The sequence below is a fragment of the Eublepharis macularius genome, chromosome 4 (assembly GCF_028583425.1).
Source record: "Eublepharis macularius isolate TG4126 chromosome 4, MPM_Emac_v1.0, whole genome shotgun sequence".
Lineage (NCBI taxonomy): Eukaryota > Metazoa > Chordata > Lepidosauria > Squamata > Eublepharidae > Eublepharis > Eublepharis macularius.
Window position 1 is genome coordinate 117576923 of NC_072793.1, and position 22081 is coordinate 117599003.

At 41.2% G+C, this 22081-nt stretch overlaps 1 protein-coding gene across 2 annotated transcripts in view; it reads right to left on the reverse strand.

The window, feature by feature from the left end:
- ERC2 (ELKS/RAB6-interacting/CAST family member 2) overlaps window positions 1–22081 on the reverse strand; it is a 768095-nt gene that overhangs the window by 619271 nt on the left and 126743 nt on the right. For both annotated transcript variants that reach the window (XM_054977161.1, XM_054977162.1), the window contains exon 2: window positions 6545–6961. In XM_054977161.1, the coding sequence (XP_054833136.1) occupies window positions 6545–6961 (417 nt within the window). The remainder of the gene's footprint in view (window positions 1–6544; window positions 6962–22081) is intronic.

Consider the following 22081-nt stretch of genomic DNA (forward strand, 5'->3'; position numbering starts at 1 on the left):
AGGTTGACTCAGCCTTCCATCCTTCCGAGGTCGGTAAAATGAGTACTCAGTTTCCTGGGGGTAAAGTGTAGATGACTGGGGAAGGCAATGGCAAACCACCCCGTAAAAACTCTGCCAAGAAAATGTCATGATGTGACGTCCCCCCACGGGTCAGTAATGACTCAGTGCTTGCACCTTTACCTTTTTAAGCACTTCGTCTATTTCAACAGGCCTAGCAAATGGAAAATTATCCATACAATTAGGTCCACAATGCATTCCAATAGCATCCTGAGATTGAATTGACCCAACTAGGGCATCTAAGTTATGACAAATGTGGGCAATTTTATATGCAAAAATGCACTGCAAAGGAGTCACAATGGTCTACATACTTTCTGGGTCCACATCATTAGATGCCTAGAAACCCTATTCAGAATCTATATAAGCTCCACCAGATGGCATTGTGGAGAAGTACTCTCACTTTGCTGCTATCACTGCCACAGAGCAGATACAATAATATGGTCTCACCTGCATTCTGTTGGATTCATTTTGCATTTTCCTCCTTTTGCATTCTAATGGTCTGCCCAACCATTCATCCCAAGCTCCTCAGTAAACCAAGAAGCATACAGGGATCTGTGGGAGGAGAGGTGGCATTCAGGAATAATCAAGTCCATCTCCTGTGTCATCTTTTAATTCCACTGGTCAACCAGAGCTGTGACACAATCAACAACTGTGCTGTCCAGAAAATTTCCCAGAGACATCAGGAAACCCTCATAACCCATAAGCCTGTTTTTAGTGGATCATCCTAACAGGTCCCTCCAGCCTTGTGAGGTACCAAGTGTCTGTGAGCATAAACCTGACCATAGACCAACAAGGGCAAAATGGAAAATACCCAAAGCCAAGCCATGTATTTTGTCCCCAAGGAAAACAAAAGCCTGCCTCCATCAGCTCAGGCAGGGAAACAATAGCAGGGCAACAGGTTTGATAGTATGCTAACAGAACCTCAATTCTACCATGACACCCTATATCAGATACACACACTCTAAATTAGGACTCTGGGTTAACAAAGAATCAAGTGAGTGCCACAGAGGCCTGATTGACTATGGTCATGCCCCCTCCCCACCAACCAAGTATAGGCTAAGGAGTTACAATCCACAATATACTTAATTTTTTAAAAATGAGGTAACTGAGCACGTTGGCAAGAAAACATTAGCCATAATGCAAGTTTAGCTTAACAACCTTACATTAAAAGTAATTACTGTTCTCTAGAGTATAATTGGGTGAACCTATTTTTTCCTGTCTGAGATGCTTGCCAAGAATCCAAAATTCTCTTCCACACCTATTTAGCCACTTCAAAACATTGCATTTTGGTGTATATCCTGAATTTTAAATGAAAATAATTGCTTAAAGAGAATATATGAAAATGTTGATAGCAAATATAGTGGGTTTTTTTAAAAAAAACATTTTCTCACCTTTGTGGGGAAGGCAATTATGTTCTTGTCATATATACTTAAATAAAGGGCATTTTAAACCACAGATTAGTTTAATATTCTGATCCTAACCAAAAGAAATAAAAAGAAGAGAGACACTAATTAATCTAATAAAGGGTCTGGAGCTAAAGTAGTTGTTAATCTATGCCACTAACTTCTCAAAAGTGGTAAGGGGAACAAATGCTTGGTGTCAATAGAACATTTCCTTGGTAAATTACTACTGGCACCAGTGAAAGACATTTGCAGTAAATACAAAAAGTCTGCAAAGCCTTTGTTCATTGCAAGAAGCCACTTTGCTCTATTAAGATGTTCAAAAAACCATAATTGACACCCACTGCTCAAGTTCTATCACCAATGTTCACCTTCTAACGTGGCTTTTCCAAAGACAGAAGCAAATTTGAATTTTTCAAATTTAAAATTTTCTTAAAAACTAAAAAATACACATCATCCTGATACTTTACTCCATGAGTCCCATATAACATATGGACTTTTAAAAAATGGTTTGTCATTATGGCATCAGATTCCAATTGCAGTGAAAAAATAGTAACTATATAAGAACATATACAGAGACAGTGTGTAAGAGTATATGTATATATAAAGAACCTGCTGGAATTTTAATGGTAGACTTTACTAGAGATTTGGTGGGACTTTGCCAAAGGCAAGATTTTAATAGCAATAATAAAAAAATACTTAATGGTACTTAGGGTAAAGCATGTGTGGTCACCATGTTTAAGAAAAAGTAATACCAAACATCTGTGCCAGATTTCCACATGATAAAAAAAATCACCACATTCACTAAGGTTCTCTTCCTCTTACAGACAAAATGGTTTTTAAAAACCTAAAAAACAGGAACATGACAACTAATGAAAGAAATAAAATTCAGGCATTCTATATTTTGCAGTAGTAGTAATGCAAAATATAAAGTAATGCCTCCCTGCCTCCTTTTTATATTGCATCTCTTTCCCTTCTGTGTTGTGTATTACACTATTGCAAGTATTCTAGCAGGGCATCTACCCTTTTAACTTTTGACAAAGCACACAGCAAATTATGCATTTTACAAATAATAATAGACCTAAATCCAAATAATAGACCTAAATCCCGACAGGTAGTCAGGATTAAACTAGACTGAACTTAATGAAACACCTAAATCAAAAGTAACTTTAGCTGGATTGGGGCCAATTTTGTTATTAAAATTAAATACTTTTAATGTAAAAGGCAAACTAATAGGATTGATAGTTTCTTTTCAGTAATCTTTTTCCTTCTAGCAAATAAGGTGATTTTTTTTGTCTAAAAATATCAATGTAACAAAATCTGTCATGGATGACAAAAATGTGAGTTAGTAAAAAATGCTGAACAAAATGATGAGGCAATATCAATATTATTAGGTAAGGCATGTGGACAGATGAAAGATGTGATGCAATCTGCTTAATATAAAAATAATATTATTTGTGAAAAATATTTAATCGTATCCTGTTCCAATTTTCTAGTGTTAGTTTGGTGTAGTGGTTAAGAGAAACAGGACTCTAATCTGGAGAACTAGGTTTGATTCCCCACTCCTCTGCTTGAAGCCAGCTGGGTGACCTTGGGTCAGTCACAGCTTCTAGGAGCTCTCTCAGCACCACCCACCTCACAGGGTGTTTGTTGTTGTGGGGATAATAACATACTTTGTAAACCGCTTTGAGTGGGTATTAAGTTGTCCTGAAGGGCAGTATATAAATAGAATGTTGTTGTTATTATTATAAAAACACAGTAATAAAGAAAGATGGCTCATATGTAGAGGTATTAGCATTCCAAAAATATGAACAGTTAACACAATGAATATCACTTCCATTATATACATCAGGTGTTATTAATTTCTTGGTCCAGAGATCTTTATGCTATAGGGGAAAGACTCTCCCTCCCCTCCTCCTTCCTTTTTATATTTCATAAAAGTTGGCAAAACTTCCACTGTCTGCAAACTAAGCCAGAGCTGGGAGCCCCCCCCCCCCGCCGCTATTTGCTCCCTTGTAACAGATAAAATGGGGAAGGAAGAACCACACACACCATCTTGATATCAGTGGATGAAGGGCAGGATAAAAATGTCTTAGACAGGTATATACAGAGCTTTTTTTCTGTGAAAAGGTGTGGTGGAACTCAGTGGGTTGGCAGCATACGGGGCAACTCCTGGCATGTGGTGCCCCTGGTACCTGAGAACACGTGATGATGTCACTTCTGGGAAGTGACATAATCGCGCAGGGCACAGCCACCCCCAGGAGCACTCCCACAAGGGGGGAAGTTTAAACTGCCCTCTGTGCTGCTGGCGATCTAAACTCCTGCCTTGCTCCAGCTGACTAGCGCCAGTCAGCTGGAGCAAGGGGGGGTAAAGTTTAAATCGTCCTCTGCACCACTCGTGAGCAGCGTGGAGGGTGATCTAAACTCCCCCTCTTGCGGGATCGCTCCCAGGGGTGGCTGCACCCTGCGTGATGATGTCATTTTCCAGAGGTGACATCATCGTGAGGTCCTGGGTATGAGGGACACCACCTCCTGCTAGGAGTTGCCCCGTCTGCTACCAACCCACTGAGTTTCACCACCTCTTTTCACAGAAAAAAAGCCCTGTATATACATTTCTTTAACATTAACATAATTATCCTGATGCCACTTTTATCATTCCACTGACCTATTCTTCCAAGAGAAGTTTTATAACATTTTCCCAAAACAGTACAATTTTCTGGAAGATAACACAAAACTTTCCTCCTACTTGCTGCTTCCATTGTTACTTTTACAAGAGTTCACCTATTCCATCTAAGTATCTGTCTCCAACTAATAGCTAATGGGATTATGTGACAAAATAACAGTGATCCAAGAGCAACCACTATTTAAAATATTACTTTTACTTTATCTTGGTCTCGCTTCCCTTTTCATGAACCAACTGCCAAGTCAGGCATTTATTTAACTGATATAACTTTTAAAAAAAAACTTGCATCAACCTTCAACATTTGTACAAGAAATATATCAAACATTTTTGCAATAAAGTTGACTGCAGCATAATTCTTTCACATTCCATGCAATCAATATATGATTGAATCAAAATGCCACATATTGCTAAAATGAAAAATTGCAGATTAACATATGAACATGTAGTTTTAGGAAACAGCTGGTACAGCGAGTTGTGTAAACAACTAGAGCAATAAATATGCAGACCTTGTGCACATCCTTAGCTGAATGATCAAGTGTTTACTTGCAAATTCCTTGAGCCCTCCCAATTGATGGGAGATACAAGTGCAGCTACAAGAGTACTTGTACAATCCCATCAAGCAGATATTGTGGAATAGGTAAAGGTGAACTGGATTTCTTCCTGCTCCCTCTTTCCTACTTGAACTGCATGATTACCAATGTATCTAATACTCAACATGGCCCTATCTGTGAGTACTTAAATCCAGAGACCGCAGCCATGAACAGGTCTTTTTACATAAATGAGATTTTTTTAAAAAAATGGACGATTACCCCCCACCCCCCAATAATAGAAGCATCACCTGTACCTTTAAGAAACTTATGTTCTTATAGTGGCCATTGAGGGGGTTACTCGGTAACAACAGCAATATAGTAGCCTTCAAGCCTTGGTTTATGTAACTAAAATTTATGTATGTATGTATGTAGGAGAACCCAGGGCCCTTTCCAATCCTGTTTTGGCCTCTGATGGAGGACTCATGGAAACAGTCTCCACTCAGAAGCCTCTCCTCTATGGCCCAGTTGGGTGGTGCCAGCTGAGCTGAGCCTAGTCGCATGGTGGGGAACCTGCAAGCACAGGCTCTTCACTTTTCCCTGTATTCCTTTCCCCACAATATGTCCTCTTTCCCTCCTCCATATGCTCATCTTTCCCTACATCCTTCTCTCCTTCAAACCCAATAAACATCTTCCCTTGTATCTGCCCCCCATCTTTATCTATTTTTATTAATTTGATATATTTATATAGTGCCTTTCTCTGCAACGGGGACCCAAAGAAGCTTACATCATTCTCCTTGCCTCCATATTATCCTCACAATAACTCTGAGAGGTAGGTTAGGCTGAGAGTGTGTAACTGGATCAAAGTCGCCCAGTAAGCTTCCCCAACAGTGTGGTGATTCGTACCTGGCTCTCCCATATCCTACTCTGACACTCTAACAATTATACTACACTGGCCTTTTTTTTTTGGAAAATGGGGTGTTGAATAGTAGCATTTCTTTCTATGCTATCTGTTGAGCCTCCCATCCTGCTGGAATGTTGTCCCCCACCTTTCCCCTCCCTCCCCCCTGTGTAGGTGGGGGGACTGTTGCTTGGTGAAGACCGTCATCTTGGGGACTGAAATCTGTATTTTTATGATTGTAGGTTTTAACTGGATTTTAAGTTGTATCTTATTTTTGATGTAACCCGCCCTGAGCCCGCTTGCAGGGAGGGTGGGATAAAAATCAAATATAATAATAATAGTAGTAGTAGCAGCAGCAAGAAGCCAGGCCTGGATGAGTCAAGTAAGTCATCTGGTATCAAGTCATTAGGTGGTTATTTTTGGGCCTGGCCCCAATTGGACCTCCCTTAAGGGCCAAAACAGCCCTGGAAAGGTCCTGCCCCTCCCCTTGCCTTTTACAGACAGAAACCAAGGCTGGAATATTGACTAAACTGCTATGATTGCCGAGGGCATCTGTTTAAAGTTACAGACAGTCTTTTTATCATTTTGAGGTGTTTTTTAAATGTCTTTTTTTAGCTTTCAGATTTTTCTAGAAACCTGGAGCATTTGGGGGGTATGTAGGAAGATCTGCCTTGTCCGTTCATGGCTCCAGTTTCCAGATTTAAGTTTCCTCAGAGCAGGGCCACTGGGCCATTAATATATAAGATAACCTCCAAGGAAATGCAAATGAGACATTCAAAACACACTGCCAAAGAGTAACTTATTTTTAAACACATGTTCCACTTTTCTCATGCACCTTAACAAGTAGTAAATTGGGACAGTCTGACAAAATGTTTAGGAAAAAAAGCAACTTTCTATTTCATTCCCAAATTGTGACAAAAACCTTAGAGGTGTCCTTTTAAACACATCACTTTTAAAATGAATGTACTTTCCTTACCTCTCTAAGATGTATGTTTTCCTTCTCTTTCTGGTCTAAAATCACTTCTAAATGATTAACCTGAGATTCAGCCTCTGCCATCCTTCGAGTTCTTTCATTGTCATCGTCCATTCCTTTAGATGGCAAACCTTTACTCTGCAACATTTCTAGCAGCTTTTTGATGGATTCATCTCTAGCATTTAATGTCTGCTTCTGTGTTTCAATTCTCAGCTCCATTTCTTCCAGAGTTTTTCTCAACAGAAATAACTCTTTTGCCTGCCTGTCATGTTCAGCCTGAAGCCTTCGAAAATTCTCCTCTGTAAGCTCAATAGTAAAATGCTCAGCACCTCGATTTCCACTTTCTTGTTGGAGGAGATGATTAAGGTCTCTCTGGGTTCGAAGCTCATCTTGGAGTGCCTGAATAGTTAGCTGAAGATGCTGCAATGGAAAAGGAAAATCTGAATAAAATTTTATTCTGCTGAACTGCAAAAGTATAATGCCAAGATAATTAATATAATCAGTGATGAAAACCTAAATGTACAAGTGACATTATTTGTAATGAAGTTCTTAGTTATTGCTGGAAACCATTAAGAGATGAATGCACACGCAAACACACACAATGCAAATTACAAGCACTATTAACTGTGAACAAACAAATTCTAAAACAAAGAAGTAAAAAAAAACCCTGCATTTGAAATGCATATGTTAAAAAGTGGCACTTCCATTAGCAAATACAGCATCGCATGTGCCCTGTTTTTGGTTTTCTCAGACTAAATATCTGCTTCTCTGTTCCATGGAACTGTGGTGGTTATTTGAGCTAAGCATTCAGGATGAAAGTAAAGGATATTGTTAAATGGTACTGCTAATAAAACTATGAGTTAGTTTAGTAAGCAGGATTCCAGCATCAATAACAAGCAAATAAAATATACAAATAAAATCCGTAATCCAAAAAAAACCCCAAGCAAATAAAATACCATATATTAAGCAAGATAGCGTTTTGCAAATAAATTTACTGCAAAGAATGAACAAACCTTCGTTCTTCTGGCATCCAAAAACTGTACAGCATGGGAAATAAAAAAATGAAGCAAATCAACATAAAGTTTAGGTGCAAGCAAAGAAAATTCAACAGAAGAAAACAAAATTTAACTTAAAAGTAGCAACAACATAAAAGAAAACATTTTATTATTTTATACAACACAAGCTCACAATTCAAAAGTACATGTAAAGAATTCATGATGTCAAAATTATAATCTATAGCAGAAAATTCTTGAATTAAATTCAGAGACCCACAGACTAAATACAGCTACTGCACCATTCTTCAAATGCTTGTGCACATGCTAGGAAGAAAGGTCACACAGGAGTGAAATAGGTTTATAGCAGTTATCATGCTTATTCAAGAGCACTAGTAATAACATAATTAATTTCTATTTATATACCACCCTTCAGGACAACTTAATGTCCACTCAGAGCAGTTTGCAAAGTATGCTATTATTATCCCCACAAGAGCAAACACCCTGTGAGGTGGGTGGGGCTGAGAGAGCTCCAGAGAGCCGTGACTAGCCCAAGGTCACCCAGCTGGCTTCAAGTGGAGAAGTGGGGAATCAAACCCGGCTCTCCAGATTAGAGTCCTGCACTCTTAACTTAGTATGGTGCAGCAGCTAGTGTACGACTAGTATATGGGAAGCCTGAATTCAAATCCACAGTCTGTCATGAAGGATGTCGGAGGAACTTGTGTCAGTCAACTCTCAACCTCACAAGGTTGTTAAGATAGTATATGGAGGGGAGAATCATATATACCACACTGAGCCTTTTGGAAGAAGCAGGATAAAAAGGTACTGAAAGAATGATTCAAGCATCAGAACATCTTCGAATCTGTTTGACTTTTCTTATGCAGCACTGCAGAACCAAATGTGAAACAGTTCTGCCTTCAGAAGTACAAGCCACCTTTAGATCCAACCCAGGATTTGTATATTGTGTGTAATGACTACCAAGCCAAAGTTTTCATACCTCAAAAGAAAAAGTACAAAGTTATACGGCAGCAGCACCCCCCTTTTCCATTATTTTCAGGTAGCTTTCAAACATGTTATTCACCTGCATTCTGAACTGGTACAGTCTCTAGAGTTCAGCACCACAGGCTATTTCTGAACGTTCAGTAATGCTTATAAAGCATCCACTAATACCCCAACCTACTAAGGCTTGTCTTCCCACTGATGCCATACGCCATTATATCTGAGGTGCCGCTTGTCTCCTCCCTAAGGATATTCATGGCAGAGCTACACTGGCGACTAAGAGACAGCAAGGCCATAGCACGGAGCGCACACCCCACTTTTCCCTGACGGCCATGACAGCATCCCACAATGGCCATGCCATCCCCCTCTTGACAGGCTTGTGAGCGGCAAGTAAAGGCGCAGCCAGTACATGGGCTGCAATTCTTGCCATGTGTCAACACCTCTATCCTCCCCTCCAGAAAGCAGGCCCCCACAATCATGGTGCCCGGCTCTGGGGTGGTCCACCATGGGGCAGAGCCCGAGGGCCGGCCAGCCAGACCCACAACCCCCTGGGGTCAGGTAGGCTGTCAAGATTCAACCCCCTTGCAGATGGCCCCCTGGTGCTACCTGTCAATGTCGCACCTCTCCCCTGCAGACAGCAGATGCTCAGGGCATAAAGACCCCTTGCGAGCATGGTCTCTGTGCTCCCACAACACCATCTGTTCCAAGAAGGGCTCCACACATGCATGGGGGGGAGTTGCTCAGCCAAGTAGCATGCAGGATGCATGCCCACCCTCCACATTCAGCAAGGGTCAAGCCAGCAGCTGAGGCATCATACACCCAGATGGTCCATCCATCCCACCACTGCTCCCAGATACGGTCATGTGCCCCCTCCTTGGAAGACGCAGCCCGCTGCAAGGGAGATATGGGGTGACTGAATTGTCATACAGGAAGGAGCCTCTGGGTGGCAGGTTCCAGCCAGGGTAGCCTTAGAGCACACTGCAGGAGCGGTCAGAGGACTCAACCCCTCAGTGCACAAGGAGGTGGCTGCAACCTGCTCGAGGGCGTGCTGCACTCACCAGCAGGGGGATCTACTGGCAGGCTGGTCACATTACCAGATGCAGGTTGCCAACCACCTCCTTCTGCACTGAGGGGTTGAGTCCTCTGACCGCTCCTGCGGTGTGCTCTAGGGCCAACCCTGCAGGCAGGGAGATGGGAATGGTGGTGGCAGTTGGCCACAACCACAAGCTACTTTAGCCCCTCAATGCATGCTTAAACCTCGCACATGACAGCAGCAGATCTCCCAGGCAGTCTGCAGCTGCTGCTGCAGGTGCCTCCATCACAGTGATGCAGTCATGGCCCTGGGACACAGCCTCCCTTCACTCACAGCAGGTCTCCAACCACTCCCTCTCAATCACCACCCATGGTGTAGAGCAGGGGACCCCAACCTACAGCCCCAACCTACAGCCCCAAGCTCTTTCTGTGTGGCCCTCCAACCTGCTTGTTTGCTGCTACCAATCTCGAGGCATTTTTCCTCAGTCCCACACTATTCTTCCTGCCTCAAGAAGCACCACCTATTGCTGTTCTTTCTGTCCCTTTCTTGAAAAAAACACAATAGTAATATTGTTTCTTCTGGTCTCCATAGTTCCTTCTGTTAGCCCTCTCTTGGTCTTAACCTCCATACTAGCATTTTGGCCATTCTTGGTGCTTTGCTAGCCAGCAAAGTTCAGGTACCCATTACCACTCAGCTTTTTCACTCACCTCTCCATGCATTGCCATGTTGAAGGCTATATATGTCTGTAAGGGAGATAAAGTGGCTGTGTGAATGGGTACAGGAGATGTCTTTTGCAAAAAAAAAAAAAAGAGTCTGGAAAGGGATGGTAAAAGGGCTGGTATTTTTGCAACAACAACAAAAGATGCAATATTTTTGCATATTGAACATTTCTAGAAGTTCCACCAATAAGCCTCCTCCAGTGGCTTCTAAGGTTACTGGTGAGGTTGCTGCTGCAGCCAAAAGCATTCTTCCTTCCTCAACAAGACCTAGCTTGTTCTGCCTCTCCTCCCCCACCTACTCCAGCTAGGAGTCTTCTCATGCATCTGTGATCTGCCATCTGGTAGGCCAAATTCATAATCCATCTCTTTAAAATTCTTCCTAGTTTATGAATATGGCCCAATACTCCTGAGAACTGTAGAGGCAGGGGTCTCTTCTCTTCTTTGCCATGGTCAAAATGAAAATCCTCAACTAATAGCAGCTGGAATGGGGTGGATTTGATGGGAAAGGGAAGAGTTAGACCCCTAAAACTATACTTCTCATATTTTTTATTTATTCAAGAATAATACTGAAACTCTGCAACTGCAGCTCTGCTAAAAATTCTGTAAGATGTCTGCAAAAGAAAGTACTTTTCCAAAGAAATGAAAAATTGCAGAGGTGCACCATATCTTTAATAACAAATGGACTACTGAGTATTTCTTTATTTTAAACAAGGATAAAGCAGTTTCCTGATACATCTTCAGAGATGCAGAGGAGTTAGCCGTGTTAGTCTGTAGTAGCAAAATCAGAAAGAGTCCAGTAGCACCTTTAAGACTAACCAAATTTATTGTAGCATAAGCTTTCGAGAATCACAGAATCTGACGAAGAGAACTGTGATTCTTGAAAGCTTATGCTACAATAAAGTTGGTTAGTCTTAAAGGTGCTACCGGACTGTTTTTGATTTTGCCGATATATCTTGAAACTGTCTCCGTATTAAAGGAGCACAATGTTAACAGGCACTTTGATTCCTATCACAAGAGCAAATCAATATATCAAGGTGTGAGTTAACCAGATAAATTCTCTTAAAAGATTAATGTTTTTGCAGCAAAATAGTTTTAGAAAGCACATTGAGAAGAACTTGCTTACTCCAAGGCCCAGCTATCATGTTGCTAAATGTATTGCTGACAGTGGTAGGTCATTCACTTGTGGTGAATTTATTAAAAAGTGCATGGTTAAAATAATGGAGGAAATGTGGCCTGATAAGGTACCTTGTGTTAATTGTGTCAGTTTATCTGCATCTACAATCACTAGGAGAAGAGCTGCATATGTCACTGACTGTCAAGGCAAAACATTTTGATTTTTTTCCCCTTTGGTATTAGATGAGAACAATGACATTATAGACACTGCTCAACTACTATTTATCAGCAGAATAGATTCCTACTTCAGAATTACAGAACAGTTGTGTGCACTGCAGAGTTTGAAAGGTACTACAACTGCAGAAAACATATTCTTGAAAGTGTGTGAATCAGTATAAAATCTGAGTTGGGATAAATTGATGGTGCAAGAAATATGGTGGGAAATAAAACTGGTATTGTTGCAAGACTCAATGAAGAGAAATTGAAATTAAATGGTATACTTCCCATGCAATTTCACTGCATCATTCATCAGTAAGCCTTGTTAAGATTCTTCAGAGGGAAAGTATGATGTGTATTGTTATATTCAGCATTAATTATATCAGGCATCATGGCCTTATTCATCATCCATTTCAAAATTTCCTCTCAGAGATAGATGCAGAATATGGAGACATATTGTACCATGCTGAAGTCAGGTGGCTTAGCAGAGGCGAAGTCCTCAAATGTTTGTTCAGTCTTTGTCATGAAGTCGATGTCTTTCTCAAGGAGAAAGAAAAAGGTCAAGAAGTACTTTCTGACCCTGGATGGATTTTTAATTTGGCTTTCTTAACTGATATCACAGAGCATCTGAACACATTGAATCTACCGTTGCAGGGGAAAGGAAAGCTTCCATGTGACACGTATTATGAATTGAAAACTTTTGAAGCAAAACTCACAGTCATGTAAGCAAGTTAGTGAAAGTAATTTTTCCAACTTCTCATGTTGCAATGAACTAAAATTTGAGAAGGACGGAAATTTACATTTCAATGCAGAAAAACATGTCAAATCATTGAATCTATTGAAGGTGGAATTCCAAAACACATTCACTGACTGCCATAAGCACGGAAAGGAAATAAGAATGTTTTAGAATCCATTTGAAGTAGTGCCAGAAGATGCAAGCAACTTTTTTCAGATAGAACTTATTGATTTGCAAGCCAGTGATCATCTCAGAGACATTTACAAAGAAAATATTCTGTTAAATTTCTATTGTGGTCTGATATATTTATCAACCTAAAGAAATGTGCTGCAGGCATGTTCACAGTCTTTGGCACCACTTACATCTGTGAACGAACTTTTTCCAAGATGTTAAAATGTTAAAACGCCTGCAAACAGAAAACTATCACGCCAGGATTATTTTATACAATTCATTGTATAAGTTATTTTATACAATTCATTCCTCCATTCCAAGGTTCATCTACTTCATTCTATTGCATATGAAGACTAATCCTGAGATGAAACATAATAAATAACCTATTGCCTAATTCAGTAGCTTGGATCCACAAAATCCCTGCTGAGCCTCAAATACCTCCTCAGGAGGTCATTCTGCCATGCAGTGAGAGAAGTCTTGCTCCTCCTTCCACCCACAGAAACTGCACTAGATCCAATGCAGTATATTTCCTATTTCTGTGCCACACTATTCATCTCCTATCTTAAAGCAAACATCTACCCATGTGTCCCTCACCCACCCAAAAGCTTCATACAAAATGATGGCTTTAGATACAATCAAAATTGTTTTGTTATGGCTACATACGGGTACAGCCATCAGTACTATCTTAATCATGGCCTGGATACAACAACCTGCAAGTGGAAACACAAACAGATTAGCACAGTTCCACTTGCACAGGATCTTCTGCAATACCTAGCAGTTTCCTCCTTACAAATTATAATGCCCAAACATTGGTTGCATAAGATTTTGTGCAAGCAGAAATGCAAGCAGGGATTTAAAAGGTTGACTTAGCATAAGTGGCTACCACGGCCTTTTTCTTGTGTTACCACTTGCACAAGAGCTCTGGCACAAGCAGAAATGTTGTACTGGAGCCAACCCCACATGTTCATTTCTGCCACAATATCCAGACAGACAAAAGTAACATCTTATTGGGGAGGTGGAGAGTACACAAGTGTGCCTCCTTCTCAGCCCTTGCATCCACCAGTCCCAGAGGGTCATAGATGCACCTTGTAAAGATCCTACCAGCTGATCCATACAGCTGCCCTTTTAAAAGTCAGGCAGGCATTGACAGCTGGCTCTTTGACAGCCAGCTGTCTGACAATTTGGTGTTGGGAAGCTCCACTGTTGGGGCAGAAAGGGAGTGACGGGGCAGAAATTGCTCGGAATGCACTATTGGTTCCTCACAGGATTGGCCATACCCCCATAGGACTTCTGGGTAGAGGTATGCCCTGGGTCTAGCTACAGCCTTCAAAAGGCTTAAGGGAGGAGGCCAGGGAGGTCAGACCAGTTCTAGCTCCAAGCTAAGCAGAGTTAGGGGAGAGAAGGAGGGATACGGTAGTACCCAACTTCTGCCCCTCTCCGTCTGAGGCCAAGCTAAACTGGACCCTGGTGCATGACAGCTAGAGATCCTACATACACAAACATTTAAAATAGAGATTATTTCCTATTATCGTGATTAGTAATGCAGCCTCAAATATTTCGGAAATTATATATCAATGTCAATGTGTTAAAGCCATGATGAACAAGAAAAGATGAACTAATCAATTTCCAGTAAGACTGGATCTGCTACAGACTGGGTAGACAAGAGGAGAAGGAACATTGTATTTCTGCTTATAAAAACCATGGCTGGCAATCTAGAAACCTGACAAGAGGCAGATCATTTTGGTACTTAAAAGAGGTGCAGCACTCTCAAGGCAGTCATGCCTATTCATGCTTTCCAGCACACACTGGCAACTGCTATGTGAACTAAGTAATTGCAGTATCTAATCAGTTTCTATTCAAATACAGTGAAAATTATGCCTGTCACTGTGCTTAGTTAGAGATGGTAAGGTGTGAGGGGACAAATGCAGAGACTACAGTAGCTATAATCACATCAACCATCAGAACACCAACAGAGAAAATGACCATCTGGAAAAACTTTCATTCTGAGATCCTAAGACAAAAAAGATGAGTAGGGAGGAGTGATCAGTGGAAAGGCAGCATTTCAGATTTTGAAAAACTCATTAAGTACAATATCAAAACAGAGGTGGTTCAGACCCCCTGACACCAATTAACCTTGTATTCTTCTCTGTCTGATTCACTGTAAGTTCCAAATCTGTAAAGGCTCCATTAAAAGACATATAGAATAAAAAATGAGATGTAAGTCTAACATTCTCCACAGGATGGCAGTAAATGTATGCCGTGCAGACAAGGATAGTGAGCAAAAAGACCAAAGAAAAAGTATAGAATTATTTTTTTCAGGAATATTGTGGCTACAAATCCTAATACAACTCAGTGGAATGTAAATACCTGGCTTTGTACAAATCCTCTTGTTACACCATAGCATTTAAGCTGAAAAGCTTATTCTATCATTTCTGATGTATTCCACACATATGTGGTTTAGTAATTGATAAACTTAGTTCTGGGAAATCTATGCTCAAGATGCATGCTGTCATTAAGTGTATTGAATAAACTCAGAGAAGTTCTGAGTTATTCCTATGTCATGTATTGGGAACTAAAACAATCTATCTTACAGAGTTATTGTAAGGGTTTTGCAATTATTGCTGAAATGAGATGTTAAAAACCAATCAGCACAATATACTACATCCTGGGCTAGGTCCAGAACTAACCTAGGATACAGTATCTCTGATTCAAATGTCACATTAATTATAGGAAAACTCTGCAGTCTTGAGGCTAGGTATTAACTCTCAGCTGCAGCTCCTTCTTCTGTCATATGGGGGAAATGATAATGCCATAACACACAGGGTTGTTGTACATAGCATGAAGCCCTTCATGACCTTAGGAAAAGTGATACATAATCGCTACGTATTATGCACAATTGTAATGGTTTTAAAATATAATCTGCAATATTTAGAAGTTAGCACAAAACCAAGTCAAAATTAGGTGCCTCCAAGGCACATGGGGAAGAGTTCTGCACATGCTTAGTATCAGGTTAAAATTTAATTTAAAATGTGCTTAATTTTGTCTGGATTATGCCTACAGTTTAGAGAGATCTTCAGAAACCATTTTAATAAAGAAAGCAAAGCCTTATATTCCCCCTAACAGACAACCTGATTCTATTGGTTGGTGGTAACTATAGCAGTACACCCAACTGAGCCTGAACGTCTATATATACATATATAACTGCCAGTGTAGGGATTCTACAGATACCACAAATTCTGCTCCTACCTTCTTCTACTTTAAGGAAGTTCAGGGTCCACAAAGAATGTCATGCAAAAGGAGCAGAGAGGGCCCAGTTCTTATCACACCACCTCCCAATTCTGCTCCCGTCAAGTGCCACAGAATGATTGAACTTGCACTGCAGAGGGCAGGAATATATCAGAACACTACCTCAAATGTCTGTCATCATGCCAGCAGAAGGGCTAAGTTTAGGTCCAAGCGCTGGCTCTGGAACACCAGCAGGCAGCCTACAAGCTCTGGAGATGTTTCTATTTTAACTGGGTTTTAAAAACTGTTTGAATAAATAGCACAAAGGCAGACTACATTCCTACCAAACAATAATAAGAATTAGAAGAATTTTCAAGGATTATTCATTTCTACCCCTATCTTAACAGAAGATGATTTTCATTAATATCCTGCAAATCATGACACTGTACAGGTTTCAGTGTTAATGGCATTTGACAGAAGCAAAAGCTTGTGACTGTATACTTTTTAAAATATTATAAAACTTTAGCCTTCACTGAAAGTTGGCACAAGTCTTTTTCAGTACCGGATCTTCTATGCAGAAACTAGGCTTATAAATTATTTGTGACACAGCCAAAATTTCCTGGAGCAATGGAGAATATTTTCTTTAAAGCAAGAGTCAGTATGCTCTGAATCCCTTTTGGCGGTAATGAAGAAATGTTATGGCCTGACTTTACAGGTGCTTTTCACTCTGTGCTTCCCATTCAGTATCATGAATACAAGGGAATATAGCTTCTCAAAATCAGGCCACAGCTGCTTTAATTCAAGTCATTCTACCCCGACATTCCTCTTGGTTCAAGATATATGAATATTAGCACAGGTAGCTCATTACAGCCCATAATCAGATAAAGTATTTTTATATTAGCTATTCAATAGCACAATTTCAAGGTTAAGGGAAATAGTATTCACTTGACTATAGCCAAAAAATAAGTAGTATGTTATTATTAATTAAGATTATTATACCTTAAAGCCAGGGAGCTAGATGAATTAGTAGATTGAAATGAAAAAAAAGAAAATAAGGTTGCACTTGCCGGTTGTTCATTGAGTGGAGAGAAAACATTCTACAAGAAAATCATACCTCGCAAAATGGACCAGGTTCTCAGTTTGGCCTGTACCAAAGCACTCAACCTAGAACCTTGTTCTTTACCTTCAGTCATACATTATTTAATTCAGTTAAGAGTTCAAGGTATCACTAACTCCTCCATAAAAGTTCATTTAGCAGACATTTTCATCTCATGACCTTGTGCGGGGAAAGGCTCTTTTTGCCCAATCAGATTGTAAAGGTCTAGCTCAGGGGTGTTGAACTCATTTGTTACAAGGGCTGGATCTGAAATAAATGTCACTTTGTCAGGCTAAGCCATGTGTACCATAACATTTATGTCAGGTACCAGCGATATAAACTTTATAAAGGACACAGAAAAACCCAATTAGTGATACTGTATTTTTACTTAAAATACAAACATGTTTTAAAGTTTTTATTGTTACAGTCAAAGACCAGCACAACACAGAAACAGGAAAAACATGTTTTTAAAAACTAACACTGTGACAGTATTTCCTTTATTTAACAGTCTTTGATAACTGACCACCTCTTGCTCTGAACAATTGCATTAAAATCTGGGGTTAAAATATGTGCTGCCGCAATTTTGAGTATGTTGTTCAGGTGGGTCTCTGTAAGCTGAGAACGTATGCTTGACTTATTGACACTTATTACAGAAAAGAACCATTCACAGACTTATATTGTCCCAAACGTAGACAGAATTTTAAAAGCAAAAGCCTTAACTTGGGGGCAATTCAGGACCAAAAAATAGAAAAGTTTACTAATGCCAACTTCAGAAAGCTTCTTTTTGAGCACAGCATTACCCTGCAGATCAATTATTTCCAACTGGCACTCCTCTGGAACCTCATAGACATCCACAGAAAATGGATTATGGAAAATTCCAAAAATTCTGTGTAGGTTTCTGAAGGCAGAAAATCTTTCTTGGAATTAATTTTTTAGTTCAGAAATTTTTCTCCTGTTCTTTTCTGTGGATATATATGATCACTAGACAGAGATTTCATGGTGGGGAAATGTACCAAATTATTTTCTTGAAGTTGCATTTCCCAAAGATGAAGCTTCATCTCAAAGACACAAATGCTGTCATAAAACTCTGTCATAATTTTGTTTCGACCCTCCAACTTTGTGTTGAGAGTAAACATGGGCACGAACCAAAAAAAAATGAACCATGAGATTCATGGATCGTAGCATTCCACAAACCACAAACTTCCAACCTTTTCCTAGTTCGTGGTTCATGAGGCTGTCATTTCACAGACCCCGCACTGGAACTGGCACGGGTTCTATGAAACTGACAGCCTCTTTTCCTGCTGCCCAGGCTGTCAGTTTCACAGACCCCGTGCCAGTTTCAGCCCATTGGCTGAACCCAGCACGGGGTCTGTGAAACTGACAGCCCCTTTCTCCTGTGCAGGGGCTGTCAGTTTCAGCTGATGGGCTGAAACTGGTGCAGAGTCTGTGAAACTCTGAACCCAGCCACGGAACAGCTGAAAAAAATTTTTTTCCATAAACACGCGGAACGTGTGTTTCGGTACAAACGAACCAGCCATTCCATACGAAATGTTGTTCCGTGGTTCGTTTCACGCCCGTCTCAAGTTGAGAGACAGTTCGGGTGTTCTGTTATATCCAGCCTAAAAGCAAGACTTTGAAGCCATTCATTATCTTGTAATTCAGGGACAACTTTCCCTTTCTTTATCTATATTACCTGTATTTCACTTTGAACCTCACAGAAGCATTTCAGTACAGCTCCACAACTTAACCATTGCACTTCAATATGATATAGTACCCCAATGTCTGATCTTGCTTTCCTCCAGAACACTGTTAAATTGCCTACACTTAAGACCTGGGGCTCGAATAAAATTAACAATTTTTATGACCATATTCATCACATTATCTATTTTCAGTGTTTTACTGCACAGTTTCCTGGTGCAAAATGCAATAAAAATTGAAAAACTGATAATGTGGGTTTGCAGCTACCAATTTTTTCCTGAGTTTTTCAGCAACTCCAGTTTTTTTTCCTCACCAGCTGTGGTGCTCCATCTGCGGCCAGATTCACTGCTTTTGTCCACTTTGCATCTATTTTATCCAGAGCTCCTACCATGTTATTGAAGATGCCATCACCTCTGGTTGTGTCTTTCAATGGAACTATTTCTACAAATTTTTCTATAACAGGGATCTTTTCATCAACTTCACGAATAAAAATTGCAAGCTGTGCTAAATCAGCAACATCTGTGCTTTCATCTATTGCAATTTAAAATACAATAAAGGACTTAGCTTTTTCTATGAGTTGCCTGTTAAGATCTCAGATAAATAAAAAATTCTCTCTGCTACTGTGTTTCTCCATGTGTCTGATGAAGGGAGCTTCTCTCAAAAGCTCACATCCTGGAAATCTAGTTGATCTCTAAGGTGCTACTGGACCCAAATCTTGCTTTTCTACTACAGACCAACACAGCTACCCACCTGAAACAAGCTCCTTGAGAGAATTATATTTGCAAACGCCTGCTGCTGATCTGGGCAGAATAGCTCTACAGCCATTTCAAGGAAAATTGCTTTGGGAGGGGAAGGGAAGAAGGGGAAGGGGGAGAACTTGCAGAAATGCTTAACTCTTTCCTTGCCTGCCATTCCTCCACTCCAGAGAACCTCCCCAATGGTAGGGTTCAAAACGTGATTTTTCACACACACACACACACACACAAACACACACACACACACACACACACACACCATCGTGGCTGGAGACATTCAAGATGGAGTCTGTGGAAAAGATTGTGAGCCAGCAATCTTGCCTCTGTTTGCTACTCTCCTACTTCCTGCTTCTCTGTCCCTTTGCTTACAAGGTAGCCCTGCCTGGTTCAATGGATTTCAGATCCAAGTTAAGCACTATGCAGAAGAGCATATCCTCAAACTAACTTGGGAGGAGGGAATGGGAACTTCATACATGTGCAGTGTCCCCCCCCCTTCTGAAGGGGTGCAGCTAGGGTGCTACCAGAGTCTGGGAGACAGAGGCCCAAACCCAACTGCTCACACAGTCTTTGTCATGACATTCACTGAGTGTCCTCAAGCCAGCCACTCTCTTCAAGCCTAGGTCACCTCAAAGAAGCAGCGGGTGGATAGGTCTTTGAGGGAGAAAGAAGCATTCAGGCCAGGGTCAGCACAGGCTGCCTTGTCTCACCTCACTCATCTTCACCTACTCCAAGCCACTCATACCTACACCTGCATGGCTTCTGACAGTGAACAATTGCACAAGTGGGGCATGGAAGGAGCCTAGCAGGAAAGTGATGCACCATGCCCGCTTCAGGCTCTGCAGTGCTCTGGGTGGGGCTTCAAGACACCACTTTTGGACAGGGTTGGGCACACTTCCATTGGGAGAGGCAGTAAAGGTGACTCCAGCACAGGGGCCCAGCCTGGATGAAGGGCATACTCAGCTGTCCACCTGCTTAGCTCCCTGCCCTGGGGCTGCTTAGTCAGCAAGGACTGGGAGCATATTCCAGGGCAAGAGCTTCCTCCACTTTGAGAGCTCCCAACATGCTTCTTCATCCAAGTGCACCCTCCAGGCAGCTGTCCTTCACTGGGTACCCTAAGGCCCCAAATTGTCCTGTAGAGGATTCTTCCTTCTTGCCCCCAACACCCTCCTTTCATTCAGTGGCTCTTTGAAAGGTGCATGTAGTTGCACCACAAAGCAGCCTCCAGAATCTGGGTTTTTTTTCTTCAATTGCTCGTGGGTCAGATAAAAGCCCTTGAAGGGCTGGATCTGGCCCACAGGCCATAGGTTTCACACCCTTGCAGTGCAATCTTAAAAAGAGTTACTCTAGTCTAAATATATTGAAATCAATGGAGCAATTCTGCTTAGGATTGCACTGTTGGTCGATCCAATCCTTAAAGGCCTAGCCAATCTATACCCACCCATCTCTAGACCCATTCTTCAAAGGAGTCTCTCCTTGGTCCTATCCTCTTTCACATACAAACCTTTTGAGCCTCTAGCGACCTGTCCTCTACAGTTTCTGTCAGCAACTGTCAGCAGTTTCTGTCAGTTTCTAATAGCCATTTTGTCCGCTAGAAGGGTAATTTAATTGCAAGTCCTTCGACCTGACCCTCCTTTCCTAAAAATGTATAGTGACAAAGTCATTCTCTACCCCAGCCTACTCTTTTTGCCAAAGATAGTAACTGCCCTCCCCCTGAATTGGGGCATTATATTGCCAGAGTTCTTCCTAACACTTCAGGACAATAAAGAGATACTTCTTCACACATAGGATGTTCTATATGCCTTCTACTTTTATTTAGATAGAATAGCTTCATATTGCAAAGACTAACCTTTTTACTTCCTTTAAAGGAAAAAAACAGGTCAGTAACTCTCTCCTCAAACTGTCTCTAAATGGATAGTTTGGCTCATCAAAACTTGCTATGCCCAACCCAACCAATCTTGCCCACTCCAGCTCTGGGCACACCACACACAAGCCTAGTCCACATCTTCCAACTTCAGATGATGTTCCACTAGCCAGCCATTTGATCAATTCCTTCTGCCTTCATCAAATGCTATACCATCGATGTTGACTCCAGGCATGATGTAGCAGTGAACCAAGTGGTCCTGAAGAGTCTTTTCAATTGAAGTACTTCACACTCTGCTCTAGGGTACGTCTCCTCGCTAGTTTCCCTTGTGGGACGGCACAGAAGCTATGATGATGAAAACAAGGTTGCACTTACCTGAAACTGCAACACCCCTCCCTCTGACTCCACCATGAGCTCTTCTTCCTCTTCTCCAGTGGTAGTCTTTAAAACTGAGGGAGGGAGCCACTCACCTAGCCTTTTATAGACACAGGGGAGTCTGAAAAGAACAGGTGAGCATCTTGTGCTTTTTGGAGCTACAGAAAGTCCACAGCTAGTTTGTGCACTCACAGTTTCCATGTGTGCCTCCACTGAAGCCATGACAATGAATAGAAAGGTCAACCAAGAAGGCCAGGTTGTCACCCATCTAATCTCAGAAAGCAAGGACACCTGAAGCAGGGCCTCTGAAGAGGACTACAGTGGTCAGGTAGGTTTGTAAAGAAGAAGGCAGAAAGTCTCTGAGATATGTGGGTACCAAGCCATACAGGGCTTTAAAGGTCTGCATCAGCACCATGAATTGGGCCTGGAAACAAATTATGAGCTGATACTGATGGGCCTAGGCCAATTCCAGACGGCCCTCTGCAATCCAAAACGTTGCGCGTTGTCGCGCGGAAAACGCGAAATATCGCGTTTTCTCGCGAGAGTTTTGC